The 23,844-nt window shown below is 40.6% G+C and overlaps 3 protein-coding genes and 1 pseudogene across 4 annotated transcripts; 3 read left to right on the top strand and 1 right to left on the bottom strand.

Annotated features, from left to right (window-relative positions):
- LOC121630663 (inositol-3-phosphate synthase 1-A-like) lies at window positions 1-5,302 on the top strand. The gene is made up of 11 exons (XM_041971068.1): window positions 1-175; window positions 430-554; window positions 647-808; window positions 1,326-1,455; window positions 1,790-1,983; window positions 2,070-2,219; window positions 2,710-2,925; window positions 3,027-3,191; window positions 3,279-3,392; window positions 3,859-4,076; window positions 4,191-5,302. Exons 2-11 carry the CDS (start codon window positions 441-443, stop codon window positions 4,369-4,371), a joined length of 1,644 nt encoding a protein of 547 aa, XP_041827002.1. The 5' UTR covers window positions 1-175; window positions 430-440; the 3' UTR covers window positions 4,372-5,302.
- Window positions 5,303-7,239: 1,937 nt separating this feature from the next.
- On the top strand, window positions 7,240-9,424 carry tpgs1 (tubulin polyglutamylase complex subunit 1). Of its 2 annotated transcripts, none has more exons than XM_041972054.1 (3): window positions 7,240-7,278; window positions 7,397-7,808; window positions 8,481-9,424. In XM_041972054.1, the coding sequence occupies exons 2-3, from the start codon at window positions 7,471-7,473 to the stop codon at window positions 9,124-9,126; spliced, it is 984 nt and encodes a 327-aa protein (XP_041827988.1). In that variant the 5' UTR covers window positions 7,240-7,278; window positions 7,397-7,470; the 3' UTR covers window positions 9,127-9,424. The 2 variants fall into 2 exon arrangements, with proteins under 2 accessions (XP_041827988.1, XP_041827989.1); XM_041972055.1 differs by having other exon boundaries at window positions 7,274-7,296.
- Window positions 9,425-11,969: 2,545 nt separating this feature from the next.
- LOC121631840 (protein ANTAGONIST OF LIKE HETEROCHROMATIN PROTEIN 1) lies at window positions 11,970-15,769 on the top strand. The gene is made up of 4 exons (XM_041972934.1): window positions 11,970-12,424; window positions 13,028-13,576; window positions 13,656-13,816; window positions 13,997-15,769. Exons 1-4 carry the CDS (start codon window positions 12,260-12,262, stop codon window positions 14,439-14,441), a joined length of 1,320 nt encoding a protein of 439 aa, XP_041828868.1. The 5' UTR covers window positions 11,970-12,259; the 3' UTR covers window positions 14,442-15,769.
- Window positions 15,770-18,981: 3,212 nt separating this feature from the next.
- On the bottom strand, window positions 18,982-22,049 carry LOC121631605 (annotated as a pseudogene).
- Between the last annotated feature and the right edge of the window lie 1,795 nt (window positions 22,050-23,844).

The following is a 23,844-nucleotide window of genomic DNA, read 5'->3' on the forward strand; positions in this document are numbered from 1 at the left end:
AGAATCTGTCACGAGGGAGGACGTTGAACTGAGACTTTCCCCCGGCTCTATTGAAGAAAAAGTACCAGACATCCTCAGTTTTCAAAAAGACGACTCGTTAGCGAGACGAAAGGAGGCAGTATTTTACTTAACAAAATTATTTGAAAAACCGTCTTTACGCACGAAGAGGGAAAAGGTGAGACAGTTTCCGGGTGTCATTTTAAAGCATTTTCAGGTCATTCATTCATTCACTTCCCTGTTTATTAATTTAAATGGTCAGAAACTAAAAAAAATAAATAGGGGAGACAGCTTGACAATAAATATAAAGGCAGTTCTAACGTTTGTATAATTTAGGAGCTTGATGAGGAAACGACTTTCAACATTCCGGTAGCTTGACGTATTGAGGAAATGCATCACTCTTAAAACTGTTACTGTTCTGCTTGTTTTCAGGCTCTGCAGCCATGTCCGTGAACATCCACATAAACAGCCCCAATGTGAGGTACACTGATAAGCATATTGTGGCTAAATATTTCTACCAGACCACATCTGTGCATCAAGAGGGAAATACAGTTACGGTAAGCAGATCTAGCTTAAGTCTTCTTCACATGTGCAATAACAGGTGTTTTCTTCTCAGTCTCCCACTCACTGTGCAGTGTGCGGTATGCAGGTAACTCCCCGAGACACTGAGATGACATTACGCACCGAGCGGCGTGTGCCGCAGGTGGGTGTGATGCTGGTGGGCTGGGGAGGCAACAACGGGACCACCGTCACAGCTGCTGTACTGGCTAACAAGCTGGGTCTCACCTGGAGGACCAAAACTGGGGAGAAGGTGAGGGGAGAGACTCAAATATAGCTGCTGGTGTGGAAAATCCGTTATTATTATTATTATTATTATTATTATTATTATTATTATTATCGAATAAAAAGAGTATAATGTGCAATTTATGATATTAGGCAACTATTAGGTCTCTGTTGTTGCTTAATTTCTGTGTTGTACTGAGATGGCTGCAAACCAGAGGGTATATAGATGGTGGAAAACTCTATAATTGGATGTGAGGACTCGTGGTTTTCATCAGGGAGCTGACAGAGAGGCTTTTGTCCTATTTCATAAATATAGTCTACTGTAACGTCACAGCTTACACCTTATAAGCTGTTTATGGTGATATGTTCAGTGGAGTGTTCAGTATTTGAAGGGTCTTCCCCATATATAGGCATTAATTGTTACCTCAATGAATTGTTTGACCTTTCATTAAAATGTTATCGTGACACTTAAACAGAATTGTAAAATCTATCACTTATAATAAGTGAAAGAATACTTTTTTTCTTTCTCTCCTTCTATTCTTTAGAAAGCAAATTACTACGGCTCCCTCCTGCAGTCATCCACTGTCTGTCTGGGGTCAGGGCTAGAGGGCGAAGTCAACATACCTTTTCGTGACCTCCTGCCCATGGTCCACCCTAATGATATCATCTTTGACGGTATGGAGAATTCCAGATCTTAACCTCATGGTTTAACCTTTCAGATAGACACTTGAGTAGAGGCTGAGCTCAGGAGAGTTAATAGCAGCAAACTTTGATCTCAAGACAGCTTCAAAGTCTAGAAAATCTATGTGTTGGGAACATTTATGTGTGTTTTCCAATGCAGGAGAGTATCAGGTGAGATTTGAAACAGCTGACCTGTTTATAGAGCTGATATAGCTGATGAAAGAAATCATGCAGCACACATACTGTAGATCAGGCTTTTAGTTCTCATGAGAGCTGTTTTGGGAATCTGTCATATTTAACATTAAACTGATGTGTTTTTTTTTTTTAGGTTGGGACATCTCCTCAATGGATCTGGGCAGTGCCATGGAGCGGGCCCAGGTGCTGGACTGGTCTCTGCAAGAGCAGCTGCGACCACACATGAGCTGCCTAAAACCAAAACCATCCATTTACATCCCAGAATTCATTGCTGCAAACCAAGAGAGCAGAGCGGACAACATCCTCACTGGGACCATGGCAGAGCAGGTAATAAAACTCTTGACTCCCCTTTTTATTTAATCACTACATTTTTTTTCTTAGGTAATATTTCTTAAAGAGTAATTTATTTTCAGATGGAGCAGATCAGAGCTGATATAAAGGACTTCCGTCAGTCCAGCGGTGTGGACAAAGTCATTATTTTGTGGACAGCCAATACTGAGCGCTTCTGTGATATCATACCAGGGGTTAATGACACAGCCCAGAACCTGCTGGCTGCAATCCAGGTAAAAAAAAAAAAAAACAAAGTTGTTCAGATTGAGTTTAACACAAAATCAATTACAAAATAAATTAATAAAATAGCTGGACAGGTGGAGATTGTGATGAAAGGAGTTAGGTACTTATTGGAGGCTGGCCAGCATCTCGAATCACCATTAAACCAGACAGTAATTCTCTGGTACGTTTTGATTAATAAAGCTTAGTGGACGAAAATAGACTGTCTTTCAGATCACACTGATGAAACAGCATAATGACTCTGAAATGGTCAGCAGTTGCTTTTATATCAGAAAGGAATTAATTTGCCCCACCTGAGTTTATTTCCAGAGCATGTTGTTGTCAGCTGTGATGATGATCCAGACTTATGATTCTCAGCAAATAACGCAGGCTAAGTCAAAAGAGTCATGACTGAGTTGATCTAAAGAGTCTCAGAGGACATGTAGGATTCTAAGCTTTCCTCCTCAATACACTCCCAACTGTAATCTGTTCTCCATTTATCAGGCTGGAGCAGAGGTTTCTCCCTCCACTTTGTTTGCAGTGGCTAGTATACTAGAGGGCTGCGCCTACATCAATGGCTCCCCACAGAACACCTTCGTCCCAGGGGCCGTGGAGCTAGCTATGCAGAGAGGCGTGTTCATTGGTGGTGATGACTTCAAGTCAGGTCAGACAAAAATCAAATCAGTGCTGGTGGACTTCTTAGTCAGCGCAGGTATCAAGGTGAGAGGATGCGTCGATATGATGTTTTCAGTTAAATTTAGGAGGGAAAAGGAGCCAAGACTAAAACTGTGCTTCAACCAGCACTACTTTGCTTTTTACAGCCAACATCCATTGTCAGCTACAATCACCTTGGCAATAATGATGGGAAAAACCTATCAGCCCCGCAGCAGTTCCGCTCCAAAGAGATCTCCAAGAGCAATGTGGTGGATGATATGGTCCAGTCCAACCCCCTACTGTACCAGCCCGGAGAGAAACCTGACCATTGTGTGAGTAAAAAAGCTGGTGACTATATGATGAGCTCTGTGTGCACACTTGCAGAAAACAAGTGCTTAACAACTTCTGTTTTATTTTAGGTGGTGATCAAGTACGTCCCATATGTGGGAGACAGCAAACGGGCCATGGACGAGTACACATCTGAAATAATGATGGGAGGGATAAACACTATTGCACTGCACAACACTTGTGAGGTCAGTACTCATTCAGTACACAGTCAACACAAATAACATATGAAAATATAATAATTAATTTGTTTACACTGTTAATATGTATTCATTAGGTCTGTTTAGAGCATGGCTACTCAATTCGGTCCTACGAGGCCCGCAATCCAGCAGGTTTTCCATGTATCCCTGTACCAACACACCTGAGTCAAATTAATGAGTCATTGTGTAGAACCTGATCGGCTGTTAGAGCCACCTAATTTGACTCAGGTGTGTTGGTGCAGGGATACATGGAAAACCTGCTGGATTGTGGCCCTCGTAGGACCGAACTGAGTAGCCCTGGTTTAGAGCAATGCTAAAGTTACTTGGTCTTCAAAAAGAAAATGTTCAACTTTGGCTCCCTCTAGTGGTAGAAGAAAGGTGTACTAGCATATATACATTTTTTTCTTTTCAATTACACTTTTATTTTTATGTAATCTTTCTTTAATTTTAACAGGATTCTCTACTGGCAAGCCCAATCATTCTTGACCTGGTAATCCTGACGGAGCTTTGTCAGCGTGTCACCATTAAACCCCAAGGAGAGGATGACTTCCAGTCTTTCCACAGCGTCCTATCTTTGCTCTCCTTCCTCTGCAAAGCCCCGCTAGTCCCATCAGGAACTCCTGTTGTCAATGCCTTCTTTCGCCAGAGAGCCTGTATAGAAAACATCATGAGGTGTGGATCGCTTTCAGTTTAAATTTAGGATTTTCTTAACTATAAAAAGTGGAGGGGAGCATTGAGAAACTGTGTTTATGTCCTTACAGCAGTCTCTCTGCTTGTCTTTTCTAGAGCGTGCCTTGGTCTTCCGCCTCAAAACTACATGCTGCTGGAGCACAAGCTGCAGAGGAACTTCCTGCCTCCACACGGTGATGTGGCCATATTGGAAAAGGCTGCTCTTACAAATGGGAAACATATACCTGTACCCCTGACAAATGGCGTGTATGCACATGATACAGCCTGTGCGCTATGAACACTGAAGCCAGAAACTGCTTAAATCTAAAAATGACTGCAAGCCAAACAAAGACCCGCAGTGACAAAACTTCCACTGTCAAAAACAGAAATTTGCAAAGCCAACTTAATGTTGAAATCTATTTGAAGAATATGTTAAAGTCTCTGTGTAATTTAACAAATGACTATTTTTTTTATACTGTATGTTCGAAGTGATCAGTTTCCTTTCTATACTTGTTTCAAATCAGCTAGTTTTCTAGTTGTACACTGAACTGTAAATGTAAAACAGAGCAATGTTTATGAGCAGATGTTCATGATGCTGTGAGGATGGATCTAATAACTGCTTTTTATCATTAACAGAAAACTTGCCTCAGTGAATCAGGGGCATTGTAAGCCCATGTGTTATGTATTGTTTACAACTTCTTTGTAGCCACCCAGACTCCATTTTGTGCAAATGAACATTTTGTGTACAATCAACCCTCAACATTTGTACTGTCAGTGTAATCTTGTGTAAGGCCACTTTGTGCTACTACACTATCTCTGACCTGTTGGGGCATGTGGTGGCTTCCGTCTTGATTATGGTAATGGATTATTGAGATACTGTTTAAATAAAATCATGGTTGAACACAAATAAGAACATAATTTCAGACAATATATTAGCGAAAAAACAAAGGCATGAATGAAAATAAAGGCATAAACATTAAAGGCATTGCTTGCCTGGTTTGGGTCATACAATGTAACAGAGTAGTACTGAATACTTAAAAGTTGTCTCATCTACAATATTGCATATTGTCTAAAAAAATGTTTTTTTGCACCGATATTGAAACAGATTCAATTGATAAGCTATTACATGTACAGGCCTATGCTCTTTGGTAGCATGATGACAGGTGGAAAAAGGTGGAAAAGATATAAGTCCCACTTCCAATGAAGTGGGAACTTTGTGCAAAATGTAAATAAAAGCAGTACAATGCTCTGCAAATCCTTTTAAGTCCTTATTTACTCAAATCCACTACAGCCAACGTTTGATGTTTAAACTATTTTTTGCAAATAATAAACCACTTTGAATTAGATGCCTGCAACATGTTCAAAAAAGAAGCTGGGACAAGGACATGTTTACTAATGAGTCGCATCAACTTTTATTTTAAGCACACTCAATAAGCATTTAGGAACTAATGACACTAATTGCTAAGCATTTGTAGGTGAAATTCCTTCCTATTTTTGCATCTTGTTCAATTTCAGTTGCTCAACAGTCTGGGGCAGGGGTAGCCAACGTTGGTCCTCGAGGGCCCCAATCCAGCAGGTTTTCCAGATTTACGTGCTCCAACACACCTGACTTAAACTTACGAGTCATTGTGGAGATCCTTATAGGCTGTTGGATCCATTTAATTTGAGACCCCCTGGTCTGGGGTCTCTTGTATTTAGTGCTTCATAATGTGCCACACATTGTCAGTGGGAGACAGTTCTGGACTGCAGGCAGATCAGTCTAGTACCTGCATTCTTTTATAACAAAGACACACTATTGTAACACATGCAGGAAGTGGCTTGGCACTGTCTTGCTGAAATAAGCAGACATTCCTGAAAGAAAATTTGCTATGAAAACCTGTATGTACACTTCAGCATTATGATGCTGTTGCAGACACTATACTATCACAGATGCTAGCTTGAGGACATAAAGTGATTTCTAACAACAATTAGAAATGTGGACTACTCCAACCACAGCACAATTTTACACTTTGCATCAGTCAAATAAGCTTGGGCCAAAAGTAACTGCTGCTTCTGGGTGTTGTTAGTCTTGTCCTTAGCATTGTAGAGTTTTAGCTTACACTCGTTAGTCTAGAAACAACAGTGTTGACTGACAATGTTCTTTTTAAGGCGTTCCTGAGCCCAGGCACTAATATCCTTCATAGAATCATCACAGAAGTGTTGGTTTTCATCCCTGCCACTTATATGTAGAACTTTCTTCAGATTCTTTATATCTTTTGATGATATTGTGAATAGAAGTTGAAATCCCTAAATTCCTTAAGGTCTTGGACTTTTTACTAACCCAGTTGTTCACAATGAGGTGAACCTCACCCCCAAGGACTGAGACATTTGGTGATGCTCCTTTTATATCCATTCATGGCACTAGCCTCTTTCATTAAACTTTGTAGCAACCTCAACTTTCCCAACCTTTTTTTTTTTTTTTTTTTTTTTTTTTGCCACTGTCCAAGTTTTTTTTCCCCAATATGTCACTGGCACTAAATTTTTAATGGATGAATATTTGCAAAAGCAAAAACAAACAAACAAACAAACAAAAAAAAAAACAGTTTGAGCACAAAATATTATGTCTTTGTATAGTGTGTCAAGTTGAAAAGGAACTTTTTTTATTGCTCTGACAGTGCTCCTGTTACTCCTTGCACAAAGGCGGAGGTAGTGGTTCTGCTGCTGGGTTGTTGCCTTCCTTCGGCCTCTACGTCTCCTGATGTACTGGCCTGTCTCCTGGTAGCGCCTCCATGCTCTGGACACTACACTGACAGACGCAGCAAACCTTCTTGCCACAGCTCGCATTGACGTGCCATCCTGGATGAGCTGCACTACCACTAGCTACTTGTGTGGGTTGTAGACTCCGTCTCATGCTACCAGTACAGTGAAAGCACCGCCAGCATTCAAAAATGATCCAAACATCAGCCAGAAAGTATAGGAACTGAGAAGTGGTCTGTGGTCACCACCTGCAGAACTACTCCTATATTGGGGGTGTTTTGCTAATTGCCTATAATTTCCACCTGTTGTCTATTCCATTTGCACAACAGCTTGTGAAATTGATTGTCAATCAGTGTTGCTTCCTAAGTGGACATTTTGAGTTCACAGAGGTGTGATTGACTTGGAGTTACATTGTGTTGTTTAAGTGTTCCCTTTATTTTTTTTTTGAGCAGTGTATATGCCAAACAAGGTAGAAGAAATTATTTTGGTAAAAGAAAATTACAATGTTTGTGTTCTTTATCCAGTTCTTAATCCCGGTAAAAATCTGTAAATTAGCCTATTATTTCCCTCTCTTCTCTTGTTGCTAGGCTGTGTCATCCTCCACTTCCTGTTTCCCATCACTTCCGCTCCCGTTGCTGCGACACGGGACGTCAACATAGCGATGGCGGACAAGGAGAAGCGCCGGTCCGCGATCATCCCTTCGGGGATGCCCGCAGGCAAAGCCATGAAATCGGACAGCGACAGGGAGTTTCTGACGCAGGCAGGAGTGGGAGACCTGCTCCGCGGGGCCATCCTGAAGATGGTCGAAGCCAGATCGGACGATCCCATCGGGTTTCTTGCCGACCACTTCTGCAACCTCGCCTCGGTGACGGAGAGCAGCACAGCTGGATGCGGGGATGAGGAGCAACTGAACACCGGCCCCATGAGCGCAGGCGCGCAGGAGCAGCAGCATCTCAACCGGGCGCTGTGGCATCTGCGGCTGGCGCATCACTCGCAAAGGTCTGGGCTCTCCTAAGTATGAGTGGATCAGCGGGGAAAGAGATATGTTAGAGTTGGAGAAAAGCCTTTCACATTGACATTTATGTTAAAATCGGGCAGGTATTTATATTCTAATTCTAATGAGATCCATGGTGACTTTAGCTTGGTTTTCTTGATTTTGAAGAAGAAAAAAATAAGAGGTTTAATTGAAGGTAATTCTGTCCTCATTACTTCCACAGTCTTGCGATTTTGATCACAAATGCTCTTTCACCTCCATTCTTCAACAGTGCATCCCTACCCGAGAATCTCAGTCTACTGGCTCATATGATACTAAACGGTCAGATAAATAAGTTGTTAAGAAGATATAAAGAGTCCTATCTTTATTTAGTCTTTAAAGAGACTGAGAGCAAGGGGAGGCATGCTCCAACAAGTGTGTGATCACTTCTCTTGGTTTTTGTTAGTCTGGGAGCGGAGGTCAGTACAATTTGGAGAAAATAAATTGATTTTGGTTGGGACTAGTAAAGAGTCTCTGATAATATAGCTGAGGGATGGAAAAAAAAGATTAAAAATGGTCCCTGTCGTATTATTCTGTCAAACCAACCACAAATAGAGTAGAACATATCCCTTCCTCAATACTGCAGACTGGCTAATGATTTCCTTTTGTTTGAAACTCCTTTTTTTTTTCCTACCCAGGTCAGCTTTCAGTAACAATGTCCGTGTGGCCTATGACCTCCTAAACTACACTGCAGCTCAAAGACAAGAAAGCGAGGTTTCTGATGGCCCTGATGGGTCCTCTGCTAACAGCCCCACAGGAGGAGGAGTGAGAGGAGGCCTCTACACACAGACTTTGGAGTGCTTGTGCAGTGAGGGTGGAGTTCCTGCCTCCACTTCTGCCCCTCTCCTCCGTCGCCTCCATTGCCAGGACCACGAGGCCGTACCTTATGATGTCTTCCGTCACGGCGTGCTCACCTGTGCCGTTTTCTCAGACTACATCCGGCAGGCTCAGAGGCTTTATGCTGAGGTGTGCTGTCCAGATGAGGGGCCTGCCTCACGGGCGCTCTGCCTGGCCGTACTGGGGACCTTAAAGGAAGCATTGGAAACATCCCAGGGCTGTGATGCCAACTGCTGTGCTAATGCTAATACTAAAGCTAATAGCTGTCCAGAGGCTAATGTGAAGGCTATACGCTACTTGGAAGCCAGTGCCAAGATCTCCCCCTACAAGCTAGCACAGGCCATGGCAGGAGCAGAGACACGGGGACCCGGTGGTAATATGGATGCCAAGGAGTTTGAAAATGCAGCTGCAGAACTGTTCATAACTCGAGTGAAAATTGTGTCTTAACTTTTTGTTTTTATGAAGAATGTACAGTTCTCCACAGTAGGTTAAATCTTAGAGTAATTAATTATTTTCTGTTCACCTTTTAACTGCAACATGTTGCAGGTAAACAGCAAGACTAACACTGAACCCATTAGTCTCTCCAGAAAACATGTTTTCTGATTTCTTGGATTTAATAAATAGTCTGGAACTATGCTAAGTCACCTGCTACCTACCTAAATAATGTTTGTACTATGATACTGTGATTAGGAAGTATTTTTATCCTCTGCATCAGTTGAAATAAAGGAGCATAAATTCTAGGGTATAAATATAAGGAATCTGTCTTTTCCCTATCTGTTTTGACAACTGTATGACTGATCAAGCTTGGTGAATGTGTTACTGAGGGGTGAGGGAGGAACCATCAAATGAACAATCATGTTTTTAAGTTTGAACATATTCGTTAACATGTAGGCTGGTCTGACTATAGCAGGAACAGCTGATCTGCTGGGATTTTCAAGAACAACCATCTTGAGAGGTAACAGAGAATGGTCAGAAAAACAAATTATCCAGGGAGTAGTTGTCTGAACCAAAGTGTCTTGTTGATGCCAGAGAAGAATGGGCAGACTGGTTGGAGATTAAAGAAAGAATACCAACTCTGAACACACAACCCATTGAAACTTAAAGTAGATGGGCTACAGCAGCAGAAAACTACACCAGGTGCTACTCCTGTCATCTAAAAACAGGTTCACAAACCACCTGGTTTGATGAGCCTCTATTTCAGCAGCTATATTCAGATGGTAGGCTCAGAATTTGGCAGCATTACTGAGTGGGAAACTGCTGCAGGGGGCTTTTACACATCCACCATCTTCTAGATTACATACTATCTGACAGAGAGACCTGAGTTCATTCGACTTGGGAAAATCCTCTCTGATGTGGTAGTCAGGGATACAGGAGAGCCTCAGGGGATGGTCATGTTTCCATTCCTCTTCACCCTGTACACTTCAGACTATAAATACAAGTTGGACTCATGCCACATGCAGAAATACCCTGATGACAGGTGGTGGTGGTCAGGTGTATCAGAGATGGACAAGAGGAGGAACACAGAGAGCTTTCAGGCAACTTTATGAACTGAAGCAGCAAAAACCATCTCCTAAATGTGAACAAGATCAATGAGATGGTTATTGACTTTAGGGGGAGGAAACCTGCAAACCAGCCTGAGCACAGCTATACATATTTGGGTGTGCACTTGGACAACAGACTGGATTGGAAGATCGACACAGATGCTGTGTACAAGAAGGCGATGAGCAAACTCTACTTCCTGAGGAAGCTCTGATCCTTTAATGTATGCAGCAAACAGCTGGAGATGGTCTACCAGTCTGTGGTGGCCAGTGCCATCATGTATGCTGTGGTGCGCTGGTGGAGCAGCATTAGATCAAGGGGTGCTAGCAGAATCAATTAACTGATTCACAAGGCTGGCAATTTCATTGGACAAAACCCGAAGACAGTCAGAGACAGGAGGTCTTTGAACAAACTGGTCTCCATTTATGGACAATTCTTCACACCCACTATACAACATACTGAAGGGACAGTGGAGTTCTTTTCCAAACAGACTGCTGCAGCTCTACTGTCAGAAAAGGAAGGTTTAAAAAAAAAAGTCATTCCTCCCATGATTATAAATCATTATAAATATAAATAAAAATAAATAAAAAGGAATGATAATAAATCCTTGCATGTTTGAGAGGTGATCACATCTCTGCACTATATCCATATCACAGTTTGTACATAGTCTTCCTGTATATATTGCTATTTATTCACTTGCATTTTTCTAGTTTATATGATTTTTATTTGTGTTTAAAGTTTTCTTATATTTTATATTTGTTCTCTAATTTAAGCTACCTCCAATGGCTGACAAAGAAATTTCCATCATCGGAGTAACGAAGTACATATATATGACATATCAAAGGTTCAGGACTTTGGCAAACATTGGTCCCCCAAGCCTATCTGAATAGGTTGCTGACCACGTCCATTTCTTTATGACCACAGTGTGCCATCTTCTGATGACTACTTCCAGCAGGATAATGCATCATGCCATAACCATCAAATAATCTCCAACTGGTTACCTGAAAATGACAATGCGTTCATTGTACTCCAATGGCCTCCACAGTCACCAAATCTCAATCCAATAGGGATGTGGTGGAACGGTAGATTCTCATCATGGATGTGCAGCCAACAAATCTGAAGCAACTGGGTGATGCATGTCAATATGGACCAAAATTTTGGAGGAATGTTCATATTTAAGTCTTTTGCATGGAATTATATTCATAAAAGATCAACTGCTGCAGTTTCTCTGAGTCGTTTCTGCATCACAGTTAAATCCATCAAAGAATCAAATTAATTAAAGTGGGCATTTTGAGAAATTGGTAAAGTTATTAGTTTCCGCCACTCGGGGGCAGCACCATTTAAAGCCAGACAAATAAAACGCGGAAGTGAACTTAACAGTAAAATGAAGCAGAGGGTCCGCTCCTTTACTTTCGGCCGGGCGATGACCCGGGGAGGAAAGATAACGAGCGGCGGAGGAGGAGTTTGCCATTTAAATGGAAAAGAAAACGTTTCCCGGTCGAAAGAGGCTTTACCAAAAAAACAAAAAAAAAAAAAAAAAAAAAAAAAAGCAGCTGAAAGAATCAGAAATTATTTTAAATCATATTAATGCAAAGCTATCTACTGAACAAAGGCCAACCATGAAATTTATTTATCAAGTTGGACCATTGTTTTAAGTTTATCTGCAGACGGGCTCTGATTTTTTTGTTCCGCCCATGTGTTTAAAAGGGTCGTTCTCGCCGAGCAAGTCGCCGGGTCTGAACGGGGCAGAGCGAATTCCGCCCACCCAGCTAGCTGCCGGGTCACCCGTGCAATAAATGGTGCGGACCCTGTGCTTCAGCAGGTCAACATGAGAATTATAAGCTAACAGTAAAAACAAGCTATTTATTCCTTTCATAAGACACAGACTTACTGAGTCAGTCGCCTGGACATTTATGTCTCACCTGTGAAGGACATAAAGTTGCGTCTTCAATTCAAAGAAGACGTGCCTGAGCAGCTTGACGTGTTCGCATTCCTGTAACTTCACGTTTTTGCTTTTTGTCTCTTATTTGAGCTTACCAGAATGGAAGAAGAGGAGCAACTGCGGTCTCTGATGTTTCTCATGACCTACGTGTTGCTGAAACGCAGGAGAGACATTAACAACGCAAACATGCAGAGGCGCCATGAGATCCAGAGACGGATCCGACACAGACAGTACTTCTTCCAGAGACAGAGGAGGATGCTCCTGGTTAGTACTTCCATAAATTCCTACACAAACTTATATCTCCAATACTAGCTATACTCCACTAATTTAGTAGAGATGTGTGTACACAAGATCCAAAGCATCATACTCAAAGCCAATCTTTATCACTGATTATTTTCTTTGTTATGAATCCAGTTTGATCACTTAAAATATTTAATAATAATAATAATTTAGATAATTCCAGAGTTCATAATTAACTCTTTAGATGTCATGTTTTGGGTAATCAGGAGTTCAACATTTAAATTTTACTGTCACATAAATAATTTTAAAGCTAAAAAAAAAAAGAGAGAATTTTACTACAGAGGAAGAGATTTAAATAAAGATTCTTTTTGTCTTTCTTTCTTGCCCTCCCTCCCAGCATTTATAAGTACTGCTGTGGCCAAACTATACAAATCAATGACTTTAGACAAGCAATCACACATGTTTAAAATGATCACTTCACCAGACGTGATCACCTGTATGAAACCCACTCAGGCTGAGGGAGAACGTTAGGCCCCCCAAAGGGTCTAAGGCAGCTATTCTAAAAGCACTTCCTCTCACTAGACTCATTACAAAATGCATCTTTAATTTTTATCTTTCTCTCCTCAGATGATGATAGCAGGAGGAATTCGGTCCAACGCAAGCATCCGCACACGTCCCTGGACTACCACTCCCAGGACTGACTGGTGGGAGAGAGTGGTGATGACAGAATTCCAGCCCTCTGATTGGCTAGATAAGTTCCGTATGAGTAGGGAGACTTTCTTCTACCTTTGTGAAAAGCTGAGGCCTCGTCTGGCTCGCCAGGACACCAGCTTTCGTTTGGCGCTGCCTGTTGAAAAACGTGTAGCTGTGGCTTTGTGGCGCCTGGCATCCAACATCGAGTACCGCACCATCAGCACCCTGTTCGGTGTTGGGAAGTCCACTGTGTGTAGGTGTGTCAGAGACATGTGTCACGCCATCGTGGCGCTCTTAAGCTCCATCTACCTGCGGTCCCCCACTGAGCATGAGCTGGAGGATTCAGCTCAGCTCTTCCTGTCTTACTGGGGCTTCCCTCACTGTGTCGCTGCCATAGCAACACTTCACACAGCTATCATCACCCCATCGAGCAACACATCTGACTATGCCAATCCTGCTGGCTGGCTCTCAGTGCTGTCTCAGGTAGAAGATGCACCCTGCTGCATGTTCATAGTCGCTTTAGATTTAGACTTCTCACTTCTCTCTGTCTGTGCTGCTTCAGGTGGCTGTCAGTGGCCGGGGGCACTTCTGGGATGTTTGTGCCAGTTTCCCAGGTGGGACGGATCCAACTGATATCTTACAAAACTCATCACTATGGGCCACAGCTGCAGAGGGTGGACTTTCACCTACTCAGCCACCAATCTTCATGGGAAAACCACTTAGGTAATTAAACTTTTTACATATTATCACTTAATGTTCGGATCTGGATTTTCTCCTTTTTTGACTATCCCAACTTTTGTTGACATTAAATTCTACATTTTTTTATATTTTCTAAATCCAATGAAGCTGGCCAGTGAAGTAACTGAAATGTAAATGGTGATTTAAGATTTAAGATGTCTCCAGGTATGTGTTGCTGGGGGAGGCTTGCTACCCGCTTCAGAGCTGGCTGATGAAAGCCTATCCCGAGGAGAGGAGTCGGAGGACAAGTCATGCAGCACTGACAGAGCCACAGCAGCTGTTCAATCGGCAGCTCAGAAGAGCGCTGAGTGTGTCTGAGGAAGCGCTGCTGAGGCTGAGGGCACGCTGGCAGTGCCTGAGCAAGAGGAATGACTGTGGGCTGGACGTGGTTCCCACGATGATCCTGGCTTGCTGCATTCTGCACAACATCTGCGAGTTCCACGGAGATGCCTTCAAAGCTGAGTGGCAGGTGGAGGTGGCGGAGGCAGAGAGCCCCCAACCCATTCACAAGCCGCTCCTCTCAACCAGCCTGGACCAAAGTAATGCTGAGGAGGTCAGAAACCTCTTCTGTGACTATTTTCAACAGCAAAGTAATATAGAGAATCCTTAAAACTTCTAGTAAATTGTTTGTAATTTTTTTTACACTCTTAATATTGCTGTATATATATTTTTTATGTTCTTAGTGGGGGGCTGGTGCAGACTGCAGTCTGCTTAGTTTAGCACCTGGACTGTTATCCTGCACAGTTAGGGTTAGAGTCTGGCTGTTCTGACAGAATATGGTTTGGCATTGTCTTGCTGAACTGAATGAGAGGCTCATTTAGCCTCCAGTTTTCTCATCTTTTCATCCTCCTGACTTTCACTTCAAAATCCTTTCCAGCAAAGTACAGTCACACACTCTAATATTTTGTTGGGGTCCTCTCAGCTTTAGTTACAGCACATGTTAGCTGTAGCATCGTTTTGAAAGACTTCTGCAGTATCACATTTAATTCCATCCAGACTTGCATTCGTTTTCTCCAAGATCTTGTATTGATGATGAGAGAGTCGGACCACTGTGCAAAGCCTTCTCCAACACAACTTCCAGATTCTCAATGGGGTTCAGGTCTGGACTGGGCGGTGGCCAATCCATGTGTGAAAATAAGGTTTCATACTCCCTGAACCACTCTTTCAAAAACTGAGCCCGATGTATCCTGGCATTGTCATCTTGGAATATGCCTGTGCCATGAGGGAATATTAAATCCACTGATGGAATAACCTGCTCGTTCAGTATGTTCAGGTATTAGCTGACCTCATTCTTTGGGTACATAACGTTGCTGACCAACTGCAATCCCAGATCATAGACTGTCCCCACAGGCTTGTACAGTAGGCACTAGACATGATAGCTGCATCACTATGTCTGCCTCTCTTCTTACCCTGATACTCCCATCACTTAGGAACAGGGTAAATCTGGACTCATCAGACCACATGACCTTCCTCCATTGCTGCAGAGTCCAATCTTTATGCTCCCAAGAAAACTGAAGCCTTTTTCTCTGGTTAGCCTCACTGATTTTTTTTGTGATTTGATTGCACCAAAGTTTAAGTGATTGCCAATGATGATCAATCAAGATTTTTTTCTGACCATATTTCTTTCACAAAGATGATGGTTCCCCTCTATCCTTCCAGTTTTTAAATAATGCATTGGACAGTTATTAATCCTATTATTAGTTTCAGCAATGTATTTAGATGTTTTCTTGTTTGACGCATTGGAAATCATTTAAATGGTAAATGAACTGTACTCACAGCACTCAAAACTCCAATTCACCTGATCACATACTCATTCATACGGCATTACTATAAGTAAGTAAACATTTATTTATATAGCACCTTTCAAGATAAAAATCACAAATTGCGTCACAATAAAATAAAAAAAAATAAAAACATGGAGTTTAGACAAAAGCAAGTTTTAAAAAGATCAGTTTTAAGCTGCTTTTTAAAAGATATCACTGAGTCCACAGACCTCAGGTCTGGAGTTCCACAGAATAGAAGCCACTGCTGCAAAAGCAGCAACACCTTTGGTATTGAACTGGTTTTGCTGCTTAGCTGGCAAATCCTGATCACATGATCTCAAGGACATATGGCTGCAACAGTTCAATATATGTTAAAACCAGAGTTTTCTAATGTACTCTGTAGTGGATTGGGAGCCAGTGCAGCTGAGCTAACAACCGGCTGACATGTAATTATTTAAAAAAAAAATTGTTAGGAGCCTTGCAGCAGTGTTCTGTATAACTTGTAAGATGTTCCAGAGATTTCTTAGTGAAGCAAGTAAAAACAGAGTTACAGTTGTCCAGATGTGTAGATATAATGCATGTATGATAGTTTCCAGTTATGATCATTGTTATTATACTAAGTACTTTTCGCTATCATGCACATTCATTCACATCCGGAAGCTATGGGGGTTCAGTGTCTTGCCTAATGATACTTAGCATATAGTCTGGGGAAGCCAGGAATCGATTCATTGGCCGTTTGGTTAATTGACGACTGCTCTTCCACCTAAGCTACAGCCACCCAAACATTCCATAACAGATTATTTTCCACAACCACAACATGTGTCTTCTGACATGGTTGTTTAAAGTTTGGGAACGTGTTACCTGCTGAAATAATCATCCATGAAGTAACTGTTCAATGGGAGGCGCTCACCTATTTGCTTAGTTAAATCCAAGTTGTGATGTTTTTCTTGCACGGACATTTTAAAGACCATCTCAGGTCCTGAAATGGACCTGAGACAGTTGGCTTGTTTGATGAGCTATAAGCAAGGATATACACTGGTATATCCTTTAAACATGTTCTTTTGGCACCCACAATGTTTGAACAGGACGTGGCACATTAATCTTACATTTTAAACTGAATTAAAAGAAAATATCCACTTTACTATAAACAGATTCAATGCCTACATGAAAGAAATAATGTGGTTAAAGTGATGCTGTTTTGTCACGTCATATTTAATTGACATTGGTTTAAAATTAAATAAAGACATCTTATTTTGATAAATGTCTCTCAGTTCCTCTCTCCTGGTGAATTGTGTCTTTGCAATGTTGGAAATGGGACAGAGTTGGGCTTCCTTGAAAACTAGGTCTATATAGCAGTTTATGTTGCTCCAAAACCTATACTGCTCAGCATGAATGAAAATATTTTGAATTATGCCTTTTAATTAATGTGCAATGTTGACTATTCTTTTTGTGTGATGTTAATAATAGATTTTAAATAATGCAACGTAAACGTATATAGTCATTGTTGCCTAAAGGTTATTAATAGCCCATATTTAGACCATGCTGTTAGACCATGTTAGACCATGTTGTATGTCAGTGGTCACTTATAAACAATTTGGGGAGCCTTATTTTCGTAAAAGCACCACGACTTCCAAGTCACGTGTACGCGCACCTCACGATGTGTGATAAAGAAAGAGAAAAAAGAAAAGTTGTGTCTGAATTCATTTGCAGTAACAAGAGACTGAGATCGATTGAACAAAAACAGAAGGACCTGCTGTAAAACCAAAGCATTTCTGTCTCAGTAAATAATTTGTCCTTACAGGTTCCTTCTAAGCTTTCAATGAATTTATTGGAGCACTTGTTTATGCTGACATACATACAGCTGCTGATGCATCTGCAGTAGACTGTTATACTTCTATTTGTACAGAAGCATGGTCATGTTTAGGTGATCATATTTACCAATAAAACGTATGACGTTATAACTTGATAAATTTAATGTTTTTACAATAAAAATATTACATTTTAATGTGATATGGTTCATTTTCTTTTTCTTGGGTGGCAGCTCTACACTTCTGTAGTTAAGATATGTATTTGAATCAGATGTAGAGATTTAGACACACACGTTGTAGCCTTACAACCATCTTTACAACTTTATTAATAGACAACAAGACTGGACTGGGACAAAAAATCGGCCTGGCATTTTGAACCGAGACTGGCCCACCAGGTATTGATGGAAAGACAACCACGCCTATGAATAAAACATAACTTTCTTATGAGACTGCTTATACACTGCATTGTTGATTTATATTTACTTGTCTCATAAACTTAAACCAACACCATCCTCCCTGTCCCATTATTCTATACAATAAGTACTGGAAACCTGGAGATATGTAGATGAATAAAAATATCATTTTAGGAATACTACTTAAAGTGAAAATAATAATAATAATGATGATAATAATACAAAAAATTTGCCGAACCAATACTCATTTACAAAGAAAAATTTGCTAACTGATCACAATCTTGCTTTAACTATAATTATAAAAACTTTTAATTACTCGCTGGCTGCCTGCACACCTTGCAATGGTGATAAAAAGAAGCCTGTCTACACGACTCTTAAGAAACAACAAAAGCTGTGATTACGGTAATCTGAAGTGCTGGGAAACAATATCTTTACTTTCAAATTTATATTCACATAGCCTTTTTTGGTGTAGGGATCTTTTAGAGCATTAGTAGTATTACCAATATTTAGTTTGGCATCCATCTGTGTTATTGCTTTCTTGATATCTTGGGGGCAATGCTTTCCTTCTGTTATGAAGTCCCTTTGTCCCTCCAATCATGATACCCACCCTCTATAACAGTCTACGGGCAGGACCAGATCTTAGTGCCATCAAAAGTGCCACACTTTGGGGTGCCAGAGTGTAGGCATCAGATGAATAGGTTGCAGTATGATAACCTTTAAGGCACTACTAATAGTAGGTAAGTAGTAGTTGCTCCCAGATGATTTAAAAACACAGCTCATTGGACATGTAAATGTTCTCGTCACCAAATGTGCCATGAAGCTTTTCCCTTACCCATACTTTTCCACCAGATCAGCTACAACGATATTGACAAGTTCACAGCATGTTTGGTTCTTCATTTCTCCTCTAACTGCATATTCTTTAAGCATCTTCTCCCCCCCCCAGGCTTTTGTTCCACAACTCTTTTGACAAGCTTGGTAACAGGAAAATTAAACAGTAAGACCACCAAACAAAAGATTTATACTAAAAATATACAATACATATAACACAAGGAGAAATGTTATACAAGAAAACATCACCTCTTTGGTCTGTGAAGAACTGTCATCAATATGCTGACTTTTTGAGGACATCAGAAAGATGTCATCAATGCGCTGACATCAGAGAAGCATCACTGTCTGAGCATGATGATAGTGACAAGGTGTCTGCACACGAGGACAGCACAGAAGTATCTGAGAAGGAAAAACATCATTTTCAGAAAACATGTTTTACCTATAGTTTCATTCAACAATCCACAGGCCGAAGAGTTGAGATAGTATGTGTAGACTGTAGACGATTACAAACCTTTTAGTGGTTGATGTGTGCCATGTTTTAAGTAGAATAGGCCATGATAGGTAGCCAGCTAGATGGCAAGACTGACTGACTTCAAGACTCAGAGCTAAAAACCTAGAAAACAGAAAACTGGAAGTATATAATGTACACAGTAATCATACATCTATTTACCAGTTACTGACTCAACGTCAAAAAGGATCCACAGGAAGTCTGATTTTTCCTCCAGGATGTCACTGAAGACCCCGTCATCAGCTTCTGTTCCATCCACCACATATATGTCTGTTTCAGGGGGTATGCCAAACTTCACTTTGGCTTTGAATACAGAAAATAAATCAAGTATAAATTAAATGAAGCCTGAAATGTACTGTACTGCTTTTGCACTTGAAATGGCTGCGGGGAAAAAAAGTGAGGGATCCACTGCAGCCTCTATAAATACCAATCTGATTGTGTCTTGCAGCAATGATCACACCGGCATCGGTCACATGCAACAGGATAAGAGGTTTGAGACTACTGCATCCCAGAAGCACATCAAAACATAAAGATGCATAATGGAGAATTTATTCCAAGTTTCGTTTTTAACAGCTAGACAAAAAAAAAAACAAGTTCACCATTTTATGATTATTTTAAAGAGAAATAACATGAACTGATTTAGGGATGTGAAACCAGAGCCAGTACCTCCACCAAAGCTGTGGAAAACCAGGAAGCCCTGAAGACCAGTGCACTGTTCAGTCTGAAAACAGATGAAAACCTTCTTAGTTGTGTCTCTTTAGTGATTTTATTCAAGACAATTATGATAACTTCTGCTTTCAATTGACCTACCAGTTTGCAAATTCTGTCCACAACCAGGTCGATAATCTCTTTACCGATGGTGTAGTGGCCACGGGCGTAGTTGTTGGCAGCATCCTCCTTGCCATTGATGAGCTGTTCAGGGTGAAACAGTTGCCAGTACTTTCCATTATGCACCTCATCTTAGGAAAGAAATTCCTTTATGTTTGGACGATCGTGGGCTCCAAGTCAACAAAAAGCACTCTGGGGACACATTTTCCAGTTCCAGTCTTGGCGAAGAAGGTCTGGTAATAATCATCTCCTCCAGCAATGGTCTTGTCAGAGGGCATCTGTCTGTCCGGCTGGATCCCATGTTCCAGGAAGAAAAGCTCCCAGCAGGCATTGCCAATCTGAACACCAGCCTGACCAACGTGCACTGAGATACACTCATGCTACAGGGAGGGGAAAAGAAAATAAATAATAAATTAAATAAACATAGAAAGAAAAAAAGCTCTATTGTGATAAACTGGACTGTTACTTGCGGCAGTTTGAGCCCCACAATTTCACAATTCAGAAACTGTATTTTAATGAATCTAGATGTTGTTTAGGATATTTCAGTCCAGGTTTGAAGTGCTGCAGTTTTTTCACAGGACCTGGTCTAATGGAGTCCAGGTGGCAAAATCATCATAATATTAGGCTTATTTGCATTTTCACTAATAGAATAAAGGTTTCACAAATCAGAAACTGTATTTTAATTAATCTAGATGTTCCATCCATCCATCCATCCATCCATCCATTTTCTGCCGCTTATCCGGAGTCAGGTCACGGGGGCAGCTGCCTAAGCAGAGCAACCCAGACTTCCCTCTCCCTGGCCACATTCACCAGCTCATCCGGAGGGATCCCGAGGCGTTCCCAGACCAGCCGAGAGATGTAGTCCATCCAGCGTGTCCTGGGTCTTCCTCGGGGCCTCTTTCCGGTGGGACGTGCCCAGAACTTTTCACCAGGGATGCCTCCTTCGTCTCGGAGATGTTTAGCTTACAACTCCTGCTTTCAACAAAACAGTCAGTAAACGGTTTACACCTCTTACTTCTATTTGCTGGCAGACATCGTGTTAATCTGATTAGTTGGATGTTAGATGAAACTTGTTGTCATTGGCTGGCATTTTGACATTACGTTTTATTAGGCTTGCCAACATTGTAGCCAAACAAGGGACTTAATTTATTTGGTCTAGTTGCTTTGAAAAAGACTAATTCGACAAAACAAAATAAAAAAAAAAAAAAAATAATCAAAACAACATTGAAAGGGTATAATTTTATTTTGAAGTGAATCTTTTCACCACATTTGAATCACTGAATACCATTAAGTTCAACGAGAAAGTATACATTTCTCTGCATGTCTTAAAAGACAAGCGAAGTCTTGAAAACACTTGTATTTGAGTCTGAGTTCATTATAATGCAGGTATAGCAAAGTCAGACATTCTGGTGGCTATTAGACATGGTAACCTCGGTGATCCCACAATATGTGAGGGTCACATATTATGTTAAGAGTCCACACTATAAAAAGGGTGACCTAGGTCACCATTTCTGATAGCCAGATAATGAATTTAAAAAGCAGCTGAGTTTTTAAAGGTATTATTTTAAACTATTTTTAACTATGCAATAGACTAGATTCATTATTGCATTTTGTGATTAATTCATCTCAATCACAAAAAAATATTAAATTATTTGTGATAAAAACCTTTTATAGTTGTCTAGCACTGTAAGGTACATTTTAATTGGTAGTCCAAATGTAATATTTATTTGTTTTATATCTTTGAATGCTTGCATTAATCACTACATTTTTTTGTCTCAGATGCCAGGCAAGAAGCAACTCGACATTTTATCATATATCATTTATCATTGCGACACTCACATTTCACTCTGTTTCACCCTCCACTCATTCATCTAAACTTCACTGCGGCTCGCTGTGTCAGACCTTTTCATCCATCATCAGGTACTTACATCTTCATAGAATTCAATATTATCATTCTAGAATTAATTGTATTTGCCACACATCTGTTTATATAACTTTGGAGGGAAAGTAAGTAGAAATTATTTGTGTGTAATGCAGGCTGGTGCAACTCCAACACTATCTGACCTCCATTTTTAACACATAATATAATGAACACATTTAGTAATAGAGCTGTGGGACTACAGATTGGACAGGGGTATCCATTAAAGCAGCCACTGAATGTCTGATGTTACATACTGTGTAATAAAAGGTAATGAATGTGATCTAATGTTTAGTTTCTTTCTCCCAGCATATGCCTTAGCCCTCATGGAGTCTCAGAGTGGAATACTCCAGGTCACCACGGGCTGTACGAGAGTGCAACACAGCAGGGCTGGGCAATATATCAAAATTTTCAAATATATCAACACTTTATCACATGCAGTATAGAATGAAGAAATATCGTTTGGAAAAGGCTTGTTTTGACTTAAAGGTATCTTGTGTTTTTGCATTTTACACAACTGTATTTCTGTTATGGCCATTAAAAAGTATTTTTCATTCATTTTGTTTTAAGAGCATTTAATTTAATATGCAGCTTAATATTTCAGTCACTTGTTTTAATGGAGCTATGAAATTTGGTTCGTATCACCCACACCTACAACACAGTCTTATCCTCCTCTGCCGGCTCCCCTATCAAGATCCACAGAGAGGATGAACAAGGATGAGGCTGTTGGCGTGCACCTTGCACAGAATTCCAGATTTAATGAAGGACACTAATGTGATCTGCAGATGGCTATTATTCTCAAAGTACACATACCTTGTCTTTTCCTCTATAGTTGACAAGTTGGTGCCAGGCAGCGGCAACTCAGGTTAAGTGACTAGTTATTACACTAGCAATAATTGGAGGATTAAAGTATTCTTTATTTAATCTTATCAACACCAGCTTCCACAAACAAAATCAGCTGTATACAACGGCAGCTGCTCTGGAAAGTTGTGGCAGTTCGTCAACTTTCAGACTATATTTTATACTATTTTCCATTAAAGTTCCGACGCTTCTTAGATTAAAAGAATACAATTAATTTGTCAACATTGTGTGTTTATTACATCAGTTTGTCAAATTCTCCAAATTGTACACTTGATCCATTCCGTTACTTTTAGTAATGACCGTACTCCGAGTAATCCTGAAAACTTGCTTCCACCATAGGATTGGTTCTGTTTTCAATGCAGTAGCACCAAGAAGCCTGAAGTCCATGACAGCTAGGATTTCCGAGCTATTTTACCAAGAGAAATGTAATTTATAATTTACTCTCAGTGGCTCATATAGTTGTAAAGCCTTCCTTGTCTTTAGTTATGAAAAACTCAACCTCTGTTGCCAATTAACCTAACCAGTTGTAACGACTTTTTAAAAACAGGGTTGTAAATATACCTCACGTTAATGCTTAGTCTCCTGGGGGCAGAAACTGTATCCGTTTTATTCAGTAATTTTTTTTTTTAAATTAAACTGAATACATAAAATTGCGGTGAGATAATGGAGATAATATGTTTTAACTACAGACAGTCAATGAGACAGTTTTTTGAACGTCAGGTATCATCTTCAGCTATATGAGTTTAATGAACAGCAGCACACTTTGTGCAATTGTACTTTTTGGCTACAAGATGTCGCTGCTATCCCAACACACCTTCGCCTCCGTTTATTTAAATATCCTTTATCTTTTTAACTATGCGTTGCATGCATATCACTTGTTTTGTGACTATTTGACAGTGATACACTGCCTTTGATGGTTTAGAAATAATAATAATAATAATAATAATAAAGCTTTTTTAGTTAAAAACCATTGGACTCCTTTTTTTTTGCATCTCATCGACCTAACTTGAGAGCTCGGAGACTGAGCCCACCCGGAGACCCGCCTCGTTCATTCAATTGGTCTGCCTCAAACCTGTTTCACGCAGT

The sequence above is a fragment of the Melanotaenia boesemani genome, chromosome 20, assembly GCF_017639745.1.
Source record: "Melanotaenia boesemani isolate fMelBoe1 chromosome 20, fMelBoe1.pri, whole genome shotgun sequence".
Classification (NCBI taxonomy): domain Eukaryota; kingdom Metazoa; phylum Chordata; class Actinopteri; order Atheriniformes; family Melanotaeniidae; genus Melanotaenia; species Melanotaenia boesemani.

What these genes read in the sequence shown, in the direction of transcription:
- LOC121630663 (XM_041971068.1), top strand. Translation starts at nt 441, where the DNA reads ATGTCCGTGAACATCCACATAAACAGCCCCAATGTGAGGTACACTGAT. An exon ending in TAATGATATCATCTTTGACG is followed by an intron (nt 1,456 to 1,789) that starts GTATGGAGAATT and finishes TTTTTTTTTTAG; the next exon opens with GTTGGGACATCTCCTCAATG. An exon ending in CACTGCACAACACTTGTGAG is followed by an intron (nt 3,393 to 3,858) that starts GTCAGTACTCAT and finishes TAATTTTAACAG; the next exon opens with GATTCTCTACTGGCAAGCCC.
- tpgs1 (XM_041972054.1), top strand. Translation starts at nt 7,471, where the DNA reads ATGGCGGACAAGGAGAAGCGCCGGTCCGCGATCATCCCTTCGGGGATG. An exon ending in CTGGCGCATCACTCGCAAAG is followed by an intron (nt 7,809 to 8,480) that starts GTCTGGGCTCTC and finishes TTTCCTACCCAG; the next exon opens with GTCAGCTTTCAGTAACAATG.
- LOC121631840 (XM_041972934.1), top strand. Translation starts at nt 12,260, where the DNA reads ATGGAAGAAGAGGAGCAACTGCGGTCTCTGATGTTTCTCATGACCTAC. An exon ending in GACAGAGGAGGATGCTCCTG is followed by an intron (nt 12,425 to 13,027) that starts GTTAGTACTTCC and finishes TTCTCTCCTCAG; the next exon opens with ATGATGATAGCAGGAGGAAT. An exon ending in TTCATGGGAAAACCACTTAG is followed by an intron (nt 13,817 to 13,996) that starts GTAATTAAACTT and finishes AGATGTCTCCAG; the next exon opens with GTATGTGTTGCTGGGGGAGG.